At 44.1% G+C, this 17,790-nt stretch overlaps 1 protein-coding gene and 1 long non-coding RNA gene across 8 annotated transcripts in view; one reads left to right on the top strand and one right to left on the bottom strand.

The window, feature by feature from the left end:
• The window catches only part of PKNOX1 (PBX/knotted 1 homeobox 1), a 61,006-nt gene that overhangs the window by 9,488 nt on the left and 33,728 nt on the right, over positions 1 to 17,790 (bottom strand). For all 7 annotated transcript variants that reach the window (XM_074969450.1, XM_074969440.1, XM_074969453.1 and 4 more), the window contains 2 exons: positions 3,222 to 3,392; positions 625 to 724 (listed from right to left, as the gene is read on the bottom strand). In XM_074969450.1, the coding sequence (XP_074825551.1) occupies positions 625 to 724; positions 3,222 to 3,392 (271 nt within the window). The remainder of the gene's footprint in view (positions 1 to 624; positions 725 to 3,221; positions 3,393 to 17,790) is intronic.
• Positions 4,657 to 17,790, top strand: part of LOC141997199 (uncharacterized) — a 39,965-nt gene continuing 26,831 nt past the window's right edge. Inside the window, exon 1 of the long non-coding RNA XR_012641691.1 lies at positions 4,657 to 4,705. This is a non-coding gene — a long non-coding RNA (uncharacterized LOC141997199). The remainder of the gene's footprint in view (positions 4,706 to 17,790) is intronic.

A 17,790-nucleotide genomic window follows, 5' to 3' on the forward strand; every position in this document is an offset into this window, starting at 1 on the left:
GATATATTTCTGTGCAATGTCCTTTTTTCGGTTGTATATACATAAGTATATACCAGTGGTTCTCAACCAGGGTTCCGGGGCCCCCTGGAGGGCCATGAGCAGGTTTCAGGGGGTCCCCAAGCAGGGCCAACGTTAGACTCGCTGAGGCCTGGGGCAGAAAGTCAAAGCCCCACTGCATGGGGCTGAAGCCTGGGGCCCTGAGCCCTGCCACCCAGGGCTGAAGCCAAAGCCTGAGCAACTTAGCTTCACGGGGCCCCCTGTGGCATGGGGCCCAAGGCAATTGCTCTGCTTGCTACTCCCTAACACCAGCCCTGGCTTTCATATGCAGACAAACAGTAGTTTTGGCACAGGTGGGCCATGGAGTTTTTAATAGCATGGAGGTGGGGTGGGGGTCAGAAAGAAAGAGGTTGAGAACCCCTGTTTTATACTATTCTTAATTTACACAAAACATATAAAACCAGTATTCAAAAGAACTACTGGGACACTTGGTTGTAGAACATTTGGAAAGTTACTATTATAGGAGTTTTTAATACAAAAAAATTCCTATCTTTGTACATTTCTTAACAACTGTGAAAGAAAGCAAAATAAAGAGCAATATGTCAGTTTTTCTTTTGTGTGTCATACCTGCTACTGTTGCCATAGTTACATTTCCCTGCTGCAATGCTGATGCAGGCACCATAATCCCTTGGGGACTGAGTGTGCCTGCAATGGCACTTTGAATTTGCTAAAAAAATAAAATAATTAACTTTAAAAACTAAGTATGCTCATGTAATTTGTAGTTGCAACAAAGCTGGGGCTTTAAAAAGAGGTTCATCTCCAAGAGAAAGACTCCATCACTCAAAGGGCATTACTGCAAACTGACCAGCTTGAAAACATTAGTCATTAAATAATAAATCCATACAGCAGACATGGAATAACCAAATATATTTGGGGATAAAAAAGATTTTGGATACATAACTAAACCAGAAGTGAAACAATTTTCAAAGGCACAGAAGATAAAGAGTAGACACAATGGGTCTCAGGAAGTAAAATTATAAGTGAGTTTTGGAGGTTTAATAAATAACTTCATTCCTTCTGCAGCTTTCTGACTTAAAAATGCAATATGCACACAATATCTTAATCTAATTAAACTGTGTACTACAGTTATGTAATTTAAATTATGTTGGTAAACCCTGATCCTGCAAATATTTGTACATATTCTTAACTCTGCCTGTGAATAGTTCCATTGACTTCAAAGGAAACACATGTGTAAAAGTTAAACAAATGTGCGTCTACAGCATTGAGAGCTAGTAGCCATGGCACCAAAAATTGTTTTAAGTAATCTCTATCTAATTTCAAACTTTCCTCTCCATGCTTCAAGGTACCGAAAGCAAAAAGTGAGTTTTAAAAACTTAAATTTAAACCATTAGGAATATTCATAGTGCATAAAATTAAACATGCACATAAGTCATTACAGGATCGGCACCCTAAACTGAAGCACTACTAGGTAGTATGACATCATTGTCCACACTCAAGGAAATAGTGTTGCCAACTTTCTAATCACACAAAACCGAACACCCTAGCCCCACCCACTACATTCCCCCTCCCTCAGTGGCTCACTCTCCCCAACCCTCCCTCACTTTCACTGGGCTGGGGCAGGGGGTTGGGGTTCAGGAGGGGGTGAGGGCTCTAACTGGGGGTGTGGGCTCCAGGGTGGGGCCAGAAATGAGGGGTTCAAGGTGTGAGAGGGGCTCTGGGCTGGGGCAGGGAGTTGGGGTGCAGGCTCCGGCTGTGAGTGGGCTCCAGGCCGCGGCCAAGGGATTCGGAATGTGGGATGGGGCTGCGGGTTGAGGCAGGGGGTTGGGGTGGAGGAGGGGGTGAGGGCTCTGGGGCGGAGGCGGGGATGAGGGGGTTCACGGTGTGGGAGGGGGCTCTGAGCTGGGAGTGAGGGGTTTGGAGTGCAGGAGGGGGCTCTGGGTTAAGGCAGGGGGTTGGGGAGCAGGAGGGGGTGAGGGCTCTGGCTGGGAGTGCAGGCTCTGGGGTGGGACCGAGGATGAGGAGTCCAGGGTGTGGGCAGGGGCTCTCGGCTGGGGCAAGGGGTTGGGGGGCAGGAGGTGGTATGGGCTCTGGGCTGGGGGTACAGGCTCTGAGGTGGGGCTGGGGATGAGGGGTTTAGGGCATAGGAGGTTTGGGGTGCAGGGCTGGGACAGAAGGTTGGGACTCGGGGTTGGAGCACAGGCTTACCTCAGGAGGCTCCAGTCAGCAGCTCAGCGAGGCTAAGGCAGGCTATCACCCACAAGCACCACCCCCCAGCTCACTGGCTGGGAACAATGGGCGGGGGAAACGCACGGAGCCCCGTGGCCTCCCGCCTAGGAGCTGGACCTACTGACCGCTTCTGGGGTGCAGTGCGGTGCCAGGACAGGTAGGGACGAGCCTGCCTTAGCCCCCCCCCAGCACTGCCGACTGGACTTTTAATGGCCCAGTTGGCGGTGCTGACTGGAGCCACCACCTTTCCTTTTCGACTGGATGTTCCAAAAAGGGTAATAAAGCAATCATTACCTCTCCGATTACTTTATAAAATAGATTAGGTATTGTAATCAGATATTTCAACAACCTAGCAAATACAGTGCACGTGTATAAGAATATGTGCAGCTGTTGATATTACAAGGTAGACAGAACAGACACACGTGACACATCTCTAAAATATTATGACTAAAAACCAACAAGTAACCTTTGTCCACTCTAAAATGTTTGGATCAACTTATATGTTCAGTTTATACACACCACACAGAGCCAAACCATCTTTAGTGAGGCAGATAAACTGGACACAGTGGGGTCAAAGCTAAGACGACATTGCCAAAGAGATACAATGCATATTATGACAACTTTTTCTTGTGTCCATTCTCCTTCCTAACATCTGTTGTCATCAAGGCAGCAACTCCAGCAAATCCAAGGGTTTTTTTTTTTTTTTTTTTAATTTTTGAAGTTGCTGGACTGAGGTAAGAAGTAAAAGGAATGCAGGCAAACTAATTATGGCATGTCTCTAAGTGTTGAAACTTTTCAATAAACTTGTCCACTGTTCAGCTCCTCAAAAGAGGGTTGCTAACCTTAATAAAAACACAGTTACAAAGAACAAGCTAAGTAGCGTATAAGTGGAATTCTTACAAAAGTGTAGCAAAAACGTATTATAAATTTCACAGTATTTCTAAGCAAAAGCCCATTTAAACGAGCGTGAAATGTACCTGTGATGGTACAGGTGAGTAAGGACTTCCAGGTTCTCCACTTAGTAGAGTTTCACTGTTCATTTTAGTTTTCAGACAGGCAATGTAACGACTACAGAAATCCTTGCAGAGTTCATTAACCTTTTCTAGCTCAAGCAGATGAATACGTAGCACCTGGATTGCCTTTACCATCTAGAGAGAAAGATGGAAAAAAGACTTAGAAACAAGGCAAGAAAACACTATTACTTACATGAATAATTAATTTAGTGCAAACTTTAAATACATGTAAGAATATACTATTTCAATTACCAGAACACAGAATTACTGATGCAGAAGGCTGCTCACAATACTCTTTTCCAGGTTGTATTATACTGGAATGTGAAAGGCATGTGTTTAGAACAAAATCCTGTGTTGCTCCACTGCTTAGGTAAACTGTCAAACAAGACAGAACAAACACAAATACAGCATAGGATTTTTCTCGTCTTGGCCACAGTCTATATTACTGTACAATTTTTAAAAAATGGTTGGGGCAGGTGTGGTGAACAATAGTACTCTGAGCTATACTCAGAAGAATGGATTCAATTCTTCAATCCCATTCCCTCACTCCCTGGGCCAGGAGAAACCGTAAGTGGTATAGTAGCCCCGCTGGGGAGGAATGCTACCCATTACTCGGCAACCCATGTGGCCAACTAATGCTGCCCTATTACCTAAAAGGACACTGGCAGAAACATAAGGCCTCAAGAACAGAGCTGTGAAAGTGAAAAAGTGGGAGAGGAACCTTCAGTTCTTAGACAAGAATAGAGCCTGTCAGCAAATAAACAAAATAAATAAAAATGAGCATTCATGCCGTCCTTTGAATATAAACATATTTGTAATCATGTGCTTTAAAATACAGTTCTATTCCAAAGCAAGACTACATAAAACTGACATCTTACTCAACAGATCTGCTCCGATGTGTATTCAGCCATATCTGCTGACTTTAGTAACAAAAAAGCATTGTTTTTCTGCTTTTTATGCCAGTTTGCAGAGCTAACACATCTAAGAAAGAATCCACAGCTCAGCTCACCCTATTTCATCTTGTGCATCAACAGGATTGCTCACGAAACTCCAATCCGTTACCTTCAGTGAGTTTGTACTGGGATAAGAGGGTTGCACTGGTGTCACTCAGGGGATAATTTGAAGACAATGGGAATGCATGTGTAATCTTATCTGGCCTACAGAACTTTATTACTTACAATGTACAAAATATGTTTTTTCCCTTGCCTGCCACTGGATTTTTTTGTATCACCCAGAAGCCTTAGACAAGTTGAATTGTTATCCGGGCAAATAAAAGCATCAGACTTCCTGTTCATCAAACAAGGACATTCGGAGAGCCAGAATGACATCAGACACAGCAGCATAGACCATAGTCAGAGGACAGAGTGGATGGAGGAGACTGGTGAAAGGGGAGCAGAAAGAACTAAGCTGCCTCAGGGACAGAGAGGAGCAGCAACACTGAGCTACCGGTGAGAGGGGACAGGAGGAGATGCTGGGCAGAGGGATGGGCTTAGATGCTGTCAGCAAGATATGCAATGCTTTGGGAAAAGGGGCTGATACAAGGGAAAAAGCACACTACTGAGCATATCTGAGGATAATGTGTTGGATATAAGTGCTCTGATCAGAGGTCTGTGCTGCAGTCAGGTAGTTCAAAGACAGTCAGGTATCTTTCCCAAAAAGGGAAGCAATGGTTTAACTTCTCAGCCAAGCCAAAGTAGGCTGTGTATTATTATTTATACTGTAGCAGCACTAGAGGTCTCAATCAGAGATCAAGACACCATTGTGCTAAGCAGTATATGTACCTAACAAAGTCTGCCCCTGTCCCCATAAAGCTTACAGCTGACTCAAACGAACTAAAAATTGAATTACTTGCTGCTGCTAAACACAATTTGATTGTATTTAGAATGGAGATGATCTCTCTTTAATACTCTGTTGCAGCCTTCAAACTGCAAATTGGCTCCTCTAAGGACAGGTAGTCTGATTTTTCGCAGCAATCCTTGATTTACACACTAAATACTTAAGAATCATTTGTGTAAAGACTATCTACACACGTAATTTTAAACAAATCTGAAAAGTGTCTGGAAGACATTGAACAACACTGCTGGGTTTTGGGGTAAAAAACCATCATCAGCAGAGCGCAATATTGGAGGCCCTGAGTCAAGTAAGAATAAAGAACATGACACATAAGGAAAATGGGTACTTAGAGTTAAATGCAATTTCCAGAATTAATTAAAAGCTACTATTGATATATTTAATGTCAGAAAGATTAAATGTTCTGTGTAATTTGCAGAAAGCATGAGATCTTCTTGTAAATGGGTGAAAAACCTTTAGAACTGATTTGCTACACATACATGATCTCTCTGCTGCTCATGCAAAATACACCAAAGCAGAAAACAAGTTGCTTTGTCCTCAAGGAGAACCTGTTACTATATAATTTTCTGTAAAGTGTTAAATAAGGAGATCCAACAGTTTGTCACCTTGTTTAACACTCTTTACAATCACTAAACAAGATTTTAGTTCTAGAGATTCTGAGATTGAGATTTGTAATTTGAAGGCCAAAAGTGGCCTTAATCCTAGATGAGAGGTGGGCAAACTATTGCCTGGGGGCTGCATCTGGCCCTTCAAACATTTTAATCCGGCCCTCAAGCTCCTCGCGGGGAGCAGGGTCCAAGGCTTGCCCCGCTCTGCATGTGATGTGGCTAAGCGCAGCTCCCGGAAGCAGCAGCATGTCTCCACTCCAGCTCCTATGCGTAGGGGCAGTCAGGGGGCTCCACACGCTGCCCCGCCCAAAGCACTGCCCCTGCAGCTCCCATTGGCCAAGAACTGCGGCTGATGGGAGCTGCAGGGGCGGTGTCTGCGGACAGGGCAGCACGCAGACCCGCCTGGCTGCGCCTCTGCGTAGGAACTCAAGGGGGGACATGCCGCTGCTTCCAGGAGCTGCTTTAGGTAAGTGCCACCCAGAGCCTGCGTCCCTAACCCCTCCAACGTCCCAACCCCCTGCCCCAGCCCTGATCCCCCTTCCGCCCGCCGAATCCCTCCTGCTCCCCAGAGCCCACACCCACAGCTGAAGCCCTCACCCTCACCCCCTCCCACACCTCAACCCCCAATTTCGTGAACATTCATGGCCCGCCATACAATTTCCATACCCAGGCCAAAAGTTTGCCCATGCTGGTCCTAGATCAAATCACATTAATAACTATGGCGTGGAAGACTTTACAAATGCAAAGTTTCTTCAGGAAGTGCCTCAGAAATATATACAGATAGCTAGCTTTGTTACTGTGCTTGCTGATGAATCAACTGACAGGTAAGTAACGGAGCAAGAGACGGTGAAATCCGATTTGTGCATGATGACAAATCTTGTACTTTTTACTGATACCGAAGACTTGGAATCTGGGATAGCTAGTGGTACTACTCGGAATAAAAACAGCGTCAGGAATTGTAAATGTCATGGCAGAATAGCTACAACCAAAACCAAATGGCCTTTCAAGACGGATTGTACAGTAGTGAATACAGGATGTTAAAGTAGTGTGCAAGCCAAATATAGGTACAATTCTCCTTGGCTGGTTGTTGCATCATCAACAACACTGAGCTGCTATTCTGGATCTCAAAAAAGATTCTCCTTATTCTATATAAAGTTTGGATTTCTTTTGTAAAACATAAAAGTCTCAAAAGATGACAGCAGTTTCAAGCACTGCACTATTGTGGATGTATTCACCATGTACATTGATTTGCTTGCCCGGCCAGAGCACTGAAGCCAAATGATCATTTTTGATCACTAACAGTCACCCATTTGCTACATATTGCAGAAACTAAGTTAAGGGCATCTTAAGGAGATCAAGACAGGCAAATTTGTGCGCACATTGTTTTCGATGATGGATGGAGCCTACATTATGCCTGAAGTTTTTCTTACTCTTCAAGGAGAGGATCTTTTCTTGTATGAAGTTTTAGCAAATCTAGAAAGTGGTATGTCGGAACTTACAGCAATGAAAGGCAGTCCTAGCCCTTTGGTTCAAAACCTGTAGGGATGACAAAATGCTTCTGAGTCTTTAAAAGAAGAGCTGCAGAAAAATCAGATCCATGTGCTCAAAGTGTTATTTTAAATATAAATGCACATTCACTGGGTTTCAATATCTTGACTACACAGAGTCCTAGTGATAAAAAAGATAAAAAAGCACAGAGCCATTATGAAAGTATACAATAGATAATCTTCTAGACCAGGGGTCGGCAACCTATGGCACGCGTGCCAAAGACGGCACATGAGCCAATTTTTAATGGCACGCTGCTGCCTGCCGGGTCCCAGCTGCTGGCCCCACTCCGCCCGCTGCCGAAACCAGGCCAGCAGCGGGCTGAGCGGGGCTGGCGGCCGGGACCCCGGCAGGCAGCAGTGTACCATTAAAAATCCTGCCTGCCCCGGCCCGCTCTTCTCCACTCCCCGCCGCGGGGACAGGGTGAAGAAGCTTGGTCCCGCCACCTGCTGCTGCAGGGCAGGCAAGCTCCCGCCTCCCCCGCCTCTTCCCCCAGCATGCTGGGTTCCTGCCCCTCCTCCTCTCCCTCCCTGCCGCCGATCAGCTGATGGCCCTTGCGAGGGAGGGGGAGAAGCGGAGCTACAGCTTGCTCACTGCTCCGGGGAGGAGGCGGAGAAGAAGTGGGACGGGGCCCTGGGGAAGGGGGGTGGAATCAGGGCATATCCCCTCCAGCCCCCTGCCGTGAGCCACTTTGGGCAGGGGGCTGGGAGCACCCCAATGACCCTAGCCCACACCCCAAGCCCTCTGCCCTGATCCCTACACCCCACCACACACACCCCAGCCCTCTGCCCTGACCCCTGCACCCCCCACTTTCCCACCCCGACCCTGAGCACCAAATGGGAGCTCCTGCACACACCCTCCCCCACATTCCCACCTGCACCCCTCGCACCAAATGGGAGCTGCCCAGGTAAGCACTCCACACCCAAACCTCCTGCCCCAACCCTGAGCCCCCTCCCTCATTCTAGCTCCTGGCCAGACCCTAAACCCCAACCCCCAGCCTGCTCCTTCACCCCCAGCTCTGTGCTCAGTGCACTCCCACCCTCAGCTCAGTGCAGAGAGAGAGAGAGGGAGGAAGAGAATGGGCTAGAACCAGGGAGAAGGTAGGTGCCCACCAGCAGCCGGGACCCTGGCTGGCAGGAGCTGGCGGACGGAACCCCAGACTGGCAGCGGGCTGAGTGGCAGTGGGCTGAGCCGCTCAGCCCACGGCCGGTCTGGGGTCCTCGCCGCCGGCCCCGCTCAGCCCGCTGCCAGCCTAGGTGAACGGAACCCCAGGCTGGCAGCGGGCTGAGCGGGCCGGTGGCATAAGATCAGCATTTTAATTTAAAATGAAGCTTCTTAAAACGTTTTGAAAGCCTTGTTTACTTTACATACAACAATAGGTTTAGTTATATAATATACAGACTTATAGAAAGAGACCTTCTAAAAAATGTTAAAATGTATTACTGGCACGCGAAACCTTAAAATTAAAGTGAATAAATGAAGACTCGGCACACCACTTCTGAAAGGTTGCCGACCCCTGTTCTAGACCAATGCAGTCCTCCAGCGGTTACCTTTCAAATTGTGTTTAAATACCACCAAATCCCAAATAAAATGATCATGAACATGCATATTTAACAAAATGTTTAACCAGCAGGTCACCTACTTTTAGGGGTATATTGTTCTTGGTGGAAATATTGTTAAATAATTGTCCTGTAATGCCGCAGTGGTAGAACATGGGTTTTACACAAAGAACTTAAAAACAAAAACTACCAAGTGGCAAAGCAAGACTTGATGTAGGTACAAGTAAACAGCCTAAATATAAACTTTTTTTTAGCCTCAAACTATTCTCTATGCAGAGGTGGGCAAACTACGGCCTGGGGGACCATCCTGCCCAGCCCTTGAGCTCCAGGCCGGGGAGGCTAGCCCCCAGCCCCTCCCCTGCTGTCCCCCGTCCTCAGGAGCCTCAGCTCGCCCTGCTGCCAGCATTCTGGGTGGCGGGGCTGCGAGCTCCTGCCGGGCAGTGTGGCAGGCTCTGGCTGGAAGGCGCGGGTGGCAGTCCTGCTGCTCTGAGCGGCATGGTAAGGGGGCAGGGAGCAGGGGTATTGAATAAGGGGCAGGGAGTCCTGGGGGGCAGTCAGGGGACTGGGAAGAGGGGGCGGAGGTTCTGGGGGCGAGGGTGGTCAGGGGATGGGAAACGGGCTGGAGGTTGGATAGGTGTGGGAGTCCCAGGGGGCCTGTCAGGGGGCGGGGGTGTGGATAGGGGTCCGGGCAGTCAGGAGACAGGGAGCGGGGGGTGGCGGGGGGTTGGACAGGGGGTAGGGTCCCGGGGGGGCGGGAGGGGGAACGATTAGGGGCAGGAGGTCCCGAGAGGGGGGCGGTCAGGGGACAAGGAGCAGGGGTGTGTGTGTGGATAGGTTGGGTGTTCTGAGGGGGGCAGTCACGGGGCAGGAGCAGATAGGGAGCAGGGACCAGGCTATTTGGGGAGGCACAGACTTCCCTACCCAGCCCTCCATACAGTTTTGTAACCCCGATGGGGCCCTCGGGCCAAAAAGTTTGCTCACCACTGTTCTAATGGCTTGAAGAAGGACCAAGAACAAAACACTTTCATGGACAAAGTCACAATGAGCATACAACAGTAGGTAGCATTACTGGAGGGCTTGACTAATGCTAGTCTATAGGATCAGATGGACAGTACTCATAGTATTACCTGGGTATCAAAACTTTTACTTGTTTGAAATAAGTTACCTTGCCTCAGTTCTGACCCTACGTCTCAGATTAATGGTGATACTGTAATTAACATTAAAGCAAGGACAAAACTAACGTTAGATCAAGTGAGAGCTAGACACACTAAAAACAAGAGAATAAAAATAAAATTCTAGCAGAATAGTCTAACACAGAACAAACAGACCATAGAGAAATGCTTCCAGACAATCACAGCAAAAATAATATTTCATTTTAATTCGCTTGAGAGAAAGACCACAGCTTGTAAATTTGGATGACCACGTTTTCGCATGTAACAAGTACATCAGCAGTCTTAGCTTCCTGTGGACAAAGCATTAGAATTCTTTTCCCCCAGCATGACTTGACTATTACTTGCCACCTAACTATGGGTGTCAATGGCCATCTGATATTGTCTTTCCAGTTGCAGAAACAAATCTGGAACATCCACTAATGGTTAAATCCAGTAAGTAGAATAATTTGTCCATAGGTGCCAGATAGTAAAAACTACACTGATATTGTTTTAAACAAAGCCAGGAACATACTACAAAACAGGGAATAGGACTAGAGGAATGGCTATGCCAGACAGATCCTTTGTCCGTTTACTTCAATCTCCTTTCACTGAAAGTGGCCAGCACCAGATAGTTCAGAGGAAGTTGAAAGAAACCTTATAGTAGGACAGTTACAAAATAAACTGCCCAGGGAAAAAGTTTCCTTCAGACTCTCCACCATCTCATCAGATTGGCTTATGCACTAAAAGATGAGGGTTTATTGTTCTTCTAAAAAACTGTATCTGTTGCAACTGTACTGAATCTAAACCAAAGTCCATTAAAGTCAATGGAAAGACTCCCACTGACTTCAATGAGAGTCATATCAGGCATATTATCACTAAAAAATGTCTAATCCTTTGATGTCTATTAAGTTTGGCTTCAATGACAATGAATTTCACGTGTTGTGTGAAAACTATTTTTTAAAATTGGCCTTAAACGTGTTGCCTTTAAATTGCACTGAAAATCCCTTGCTCTGGTATTATGAGAAAGAGTAAACAGGAGTGCGCAGATTTTTCTATATATTATTCATTATTTTGTCCACCTTTACCATTACCATTTTATTTGTCTCAAGATCACTTTTCCTGTGGAAAGTCTCTCCTTGCCTTTAAATAATACCATAAATCTGATGAAGGTAACATGGACAGCTCTGAGTTTCGAAACTACTTCTCATATGATAAATAACTGCTTGGATTAGCAACACCACCTCCATATGTCCCCCACAGGAATATATTGGGAAATACAGTCAGACACACTACTCGCAGAAGGCCAGCTCAATACCTTGGGGTCAGCAGACACATCAAAGATTATGTTACAAAAGAATGCACATACGCCTGAGTGTTGCCTTTGAAAATTGTTAGTGTGCACTTCTGAGTAATGCAACCAACCATTAGTTAGATAATTCTAACTAATCTTTAACTCTCTGGAGCAATTCAAATCAGTGTAAAAATAAATTGATAATGTTAAACTGCTAATTTGTTAAGTCTTCTTTTTAAATGTTGCCAGATAGCTTTTCACTACTCTGGGCGATCTGAGCTACTCGAAATACTCTGCTTGATAATACCTGTAACAGAATTCGCAAAACATACTGCTAACAAGTCTCATTGGTAAGCCCCTGTGGCATTCTTAGTACTGACCCAATAAAGAAATCTCATTACCTAATGCTAACAATAGTTGTACCATTACATTACACTGCATCTAGGATGAAAAAAATACAAGTCCTAATGTGTATCTTCTCTCGGATAGATTACTTCAGAGTCATTCACTGGGGTCTGATCCAAAGTCCACTGAAATCAATGAGAGTCTTTCCATTGATTTCAATGGTCTTTGTACGAGACGATGTTCGGAGTGGCACCCTTTAGGATACTATGCCAACTGGTTCAATTGGGTGCAGCATGGAGGAACTGAATCCTCTCAATTCAAATAATCAGACAGTGCTGAAAATTTAATTTAGATGTCACCCTCAACTACAGGTGCACTAAGGTAGTCCTTAGAGATATTTCAAGTAAATTCTGCTGTAGTTTCACATGCTGAAATCTTTTGCATAGCATTAATGCAGAAATGCATCAACTCACTTAAGTGAGTAGCCCTCATAGTATCAAAGTAATAGGAAGTCATCAAAATGACTAAAATTTACTAAAAATTGCTGAAGGTAATCACTGTGCTTTAAGGTTCTGCAACCCAATACAGCTCACAATCCACTCCCATTTTAGCCAAATGGCTTCATTCCCAAAAGATCTGTGCCATGTGGGCAAAGCACTCTTTAGAGGCCATGCACACTTTATCAACCCCTTCCTTGGGAGTATCTCAGCCAGTTTAGGTGTATGAGCCACGTGAATCACCTGTAGGGTGCTGTTACTGATCCATGGGAGACTCCCAGACCATCCTTTATGACTGCTCAGAATGTCCTGCAATTAGTGGATTAGTCTCTGTGCTGCCCTTGAGCCATGTGGGTTTGCCGAGAACCATGGTCACAGTATCCCAATTATTGTGGAGCTACTGTTCCCTCAGAACAGTCCTTGAAGTAACACTGAATAAGTCATAAGAACATAAGAATGGCCATACTGGGTCAGACCAAAGGTCCATCTAGCCCAGTATCTTGTCTTCCGACAGTGGCCAATGCCAGGTGCTCCAGAGGGGATGAACAGAACAGGTAATCATCAAGTGATTCATCCCCTGTCGCCAATTCCCAGCTTCTGGCAAACCGAGGCTAGGGACACCATCCCTGCCCATCCTGGCTAATAACCACTGATGGAGGTTTTGAACCCTGTTATAGTCTTGGCCTTCACAACATCCTCTTGCAAGGAGTTCCACAGGTTGACTGTGCATTGTGTGAGGAAATACTTCCTTTTGTTTGTTTTAAACCTGCTGTCCATTAAGTCTAAATTCTGAAAGCTGTTTCCCCCTCTCCAGACACAAAAAGTAAAAAGAAAGCTCTTTCATCTTGGCCAAGCTCATTGCTCTTCTTCTGTTGGTACCGAAATATGTGGTTTCTTTTAAATCAATACTGAAATGCATGGCTCTTCCTAATTCAGCTCTTGTTCCATGATGAGCCAACCAGACACAGGGTTCTTATGTCAACCCTCCTTGAATTATTAGTGCTCCCACAACAAGGGAGGCTTGCAACTGGTTGCAATGGCAGCCTTTCCTCCCTTATAACTTTTAAATTATATATATAAAAATCCAGGTGGAATGGGCAGGAACCTTCATTACAAGGTTGATTTCTCCTCCTCCTTCCCCCCGCCCCCCAGCTTCTCTTCTTCTGTCTTTGGCCCCAGCTCATCCTGGCAAAGAATGCAGGCACCAACAGGGACTGTTATCAGGACAGCCCAGAGAGACTCAGAGTGGGCCAGACAACTGCAAGGCTCCCTTCCTTCCAGTCCAGTCCCCGTTGCATTGCCTCAGTTCTGACCCTCTGTCTCAGATTAGTAGTGATACTGTAATTAACGTTAAAGCAAGGACAAAACTAACATAAGATCAAGTGAGAGCTAGACACACTAAAAACAAGAGAATAAAAATAAAATTCTAGCAGAATAGTCCAACACAGAACAAACAGATCATAGAGAAACGCTTCCAGACTGGAAGGAAGGGAGCCTTTCAGCTGTCTGGCCCACTCTGAGTCTCTCTGGGCTGTCCTGATAACAGTCCCTGTTGGTGCCTGCATTCTTTGCCAGGATGAGCTGGGGCCAAAGACAGAAGAAGAGAAGCTGGGGGGCGGGGGGAAGGAGGAGGAGAAATCAACCTTGTAATGAAGGTTCCTGCCCATTCCACCTGGATTTTTATATATATAATTTAAAAGTTATAAGGGAGGAAAGGCTGCCATTGCAACCAGTTGCAAGCCTCCCTTGTTGTGGAAGCACTAATAATTCAAGGAGGGTTGACATAAGAACCCTGTGTCTGGTTGGCTCCTGGGGAGTAACTCTTCTGCTCATTTCTTTGGTGCCCCTGACTGACTGGACTGTATATTGACGTGTGAGAAATCCAGAATGTCCAATACCACCAACAGGGGGGGGAAGAGGTTACACTGGTCAGAGGTGTCATTTCTTAATTATCTCATAGTGGAAAGCTCCCAAATAGGGGAGGAGTATGACGAACACATATACCATTGAGAACCTATCTAAGGTATTTGGAGTAAGACATAAACAAGGCCAAACGATCTAGGGGCAAATGAGCTTTAAAGATTTCGATTATTCCTCTTGAAAGAAACCAGGAACGGGGGACAAAGGAAAACAGCGTCTTTGTTAATATTCAAAAAGTTAAAAATACCTTGAGGCAGTATCATCTGATCTACCTCATGCGGAATAAAATGACTTTCATTTTTACTTATTTTGATGACAGAATCTAAGGCAGATTAATAGAAGTCTGGAAGAAAAAAAACCCACAGGAAATGTTAAGATGCCAGTCAAAAGCTGTGGCTGATATAGGAGCAGCAGCAGTCAGGCACTCCATTGCTGTCAGTCGTGAAAGAACTGACAGAGGCACTACAGGCTAATAAACTGGCAGAAGTGAGGGAAGAAAAGAGCTGTCCCTCAATTCTAAGACTATAAGAATTCCTGCCAGTCAATATACTAGGATCATGGACTTAAAAATGACACTAACACCAATGGTCTGTTTAGGGAATTCTGCTTACAGTTCTGTCATGTTAGCAAGCAGACTCACAAGAGCACGTACCATGTCACTCATGACATCAGAGATGACTGAATCTGAAATAATGGCTCAAATCTCTCTCAGAAAGAAATCTTTATGGCTATTTAAAAGCATTAAATGTATTTCCCCCCTTGACAATGAACCTCATATTTAAACAAGATATTTTAATTGAAAACAATCTTTGAAGGTGTGAAATGTCTGCAGCAGGGCTCTTTCCTTTTCAAGAGGAATCTAAAATGGTGACAGCAATATGGTGGGTCTTACAGAATATCAGTAAACCTGCAGTGTTTTCCATTGGCTCGGCTACACTTTTCATATGATGGGAGAGAACATATCATTATAGCCATTAACATAGCAGTTATTCTTATTACCAATACTTATGATAATATAGTGGTATGAGTACTTCACAAGGCTTCACTGGGTCATTAACATTCCAGTTAAAATGAACAAACACCACGTGCCCCTGCTGCTTGCAGCTTTCAAAAAGCCGGTGGAAGGACCTGGTTTATTTTCTCTCTTCCACACTCTGTTTATTATTTTGGTCTATGGTGGCAAAAGCCACTCTACTACAGGATTTAGCCACAGAACCGTTATAGGATACAAACACATTTCTTCTTCTTTCTGTCTGGGCAAATTATTTCACAATGTCAATGACCTTTTCTTATGCAAGTTACATCAAACCTTGCTTCTCTGTTAGAGAGATACAAAGGCCTCATGGTTGAAACACTAGACAGGGACTCAGGAGTTCTGAATTCTCTTCCTAGTTGGGACCTTGGACAAACCACTGAATCTCTGTGCTTCAGTTCCCCATCTGCAAAGTGGGGATAGTAAGATCTCTTCACCTCATATAGGTGTTGATTATGCATTAATGCCTCTAAGGTACTCAGACTACAGAGGAGTGCCACTGAAAGGCCTATAAATAAATATAATGTAAATATTTCACTAACTCCTTAACTACGTCTCCATCTTTCTTGAACACAAACTGGGTTTTCCAGTCTAACTTTGTTCAGTTAGAAGTCACCAAAACAAACTTTCTACTTGACAATGGAAATATCCTAAGCTATCTATCTCCCTTTCATTCAAGTCTAGTCATGAGTCGCCCTGCACCATGAGCTCCTCTCTGCACCTCAAAATGTATATAATCTGCAAGTAAGCCTACTGTAACCTTTTCAGTACAGCACATTGTCTTTCTTCCCCTCCAAGTAGCTTAATTTAAATATGTATTAAGCTCTTTCAATGTTTCCTTATACTTCACTCCCTCCAGTCCCCTGATAGTTTCCAATGATCCTTTCTGAATTCCTTCCAGTTTGTCAATACCTTTCTGGTCTTGTACCCAGAAAGAAACCCAGTATTTCAACCACAGTCACACAAGTGCCATATAGATAAGAACTATTACCTACCTCCCTGCTCCATGATATCATGTCTTTCTATATGTATTGACTTGTGTCTCCCACCTTTCCCTTCCCCCAAGTTATTAACTGCATGTTTTTAATCTTTCTAAGTCCCTTTCTATTACAACATTCTTCTGCCCTGACTTGTTTCCCAATTTCGTTAAATTCATAAATGAAACATGTTTACTGACTCTTCAAGACCGCTAAAAATGTTAACATCAGCCTTTGTGGGCACCCTAATAGACATCTTCCCCAATTCAATCTATTGCCATTTATCATTAATCTTTGTTTACAGTCTTTTAATCTATAAAATATACTTATGCACGCACTTTTAGAAAACTAAGGATATGAAACTCTCTTTTCTCCAAAGATACATAATAGATCCCTATTCTGAGTCTCTAAAGCTCCAAGACTGTGTTTGTAAAAATACAGAACTTGCAACCATGTAGGAATAATATAAATATGCTGTAACAGAGTGCAAAAACCAAAGTAAAATATATCTTGATCAAAAGACAATACAATAATCTTTTTTGCCTGCTTTCAACAGGTTCAATGAGGTGGACTTCAAGGAATAATACCTTGTAAAACATGTTTGGAACTCTGTGTGGATGCCATAGATCCCAAGCCAACATTTTTCTGACACTCATCGTTAAAACCACCGAAATCATAGCCCTAACAAGAAATAGCAACGCAAGATGTACTAAGACAGACTTCTGAGGTTGAATTTATGGAGAAGGGCCTTTACTGGGCTTGACATGTGTGCATGAGAAGCTAGCAGGACTCACTGACCTAAGTAGAATACAGAGAAAAGATATTTCACTGTAACATAAAAATAAGGTAGTCAAGCATTTTTTGTGTGATGCATGCCAAAAGAGCCACATGGGCCTTTTTGGACCAGACAGTGAGTTCTTTCTGTGTAAGTTGTAATGCTCTTTTGGTAGGCTTCTTCTGAGCAACTGGGACTTCAGAGGTACTGAATCTCTGATCCTCTACCCGCAAGTACTCATGAGCAGCCTAATTTGAAGTTCCTTCTCTCTGCCTCGTCTGAAATGGCAGAATTCCATTTATTGCTACAAAACAGACACAACCTTATAGGACTCTACATTTGAACAGCTTTTTACATAGGCCCAAAATACCAAACTGAGTATCATTTAGAAATGCTGTCTCAAACTGATTTATCATTCAACACAAACTGTTCTACTTGATTTTTTTTTTTTAAAAAGATTTGCTTATATTCCTATTGCATACCATGCCTCAGACTTATTTTTACGTATAAAAGTTAGTGGGCAAATTTTCTAACCTTTCCTCTCTCAGACAATGCAGATGCATCAGGGCAAAGAACACATAACAGGAAAATCTGACTAGATAAGTTATATAGTGAAGCAAAAATTATCTGATTGCTTTCTGAGAAACTACTCTGTACAGTTGACTGGATTGTAGTGGGTATATGTCTTAACGCATCTCTAAATATAATGTCAACCTCAGCTGTTTTATGAACACATATTGGAAACAACTATTGAAAAATGTGAGGCATGTGGTCAAAATGAAGGATGCAATACATCAGTGGTTCCCAAACGTCAACAACCTGTGAACCCCTTTCATTAAAATGTCAAGTTTCACGAACCCTCTCCTAAAAATGAATATTTCCAGGGATTTTCTCCTTTACCTGAGTATAAATTATAAAAGCAGTGATCTTGGAAATATAAAATTTGTTTTTATGACATGATTACACACTATTTATTATTAA

Source organism: Natator depressus, chromosome 1 (assembly GCF_965152275.1).
Source record: "Natator depressus isolate rNatDep1 chromosome 1, rNatDep2.hap1, whole genome shotgun sequence".
NCBI classification, from domain to species: Eukaryota; Metazoa; Chordata; order Testudines; family Cheloniidae; genus Natator; species Natator depressus.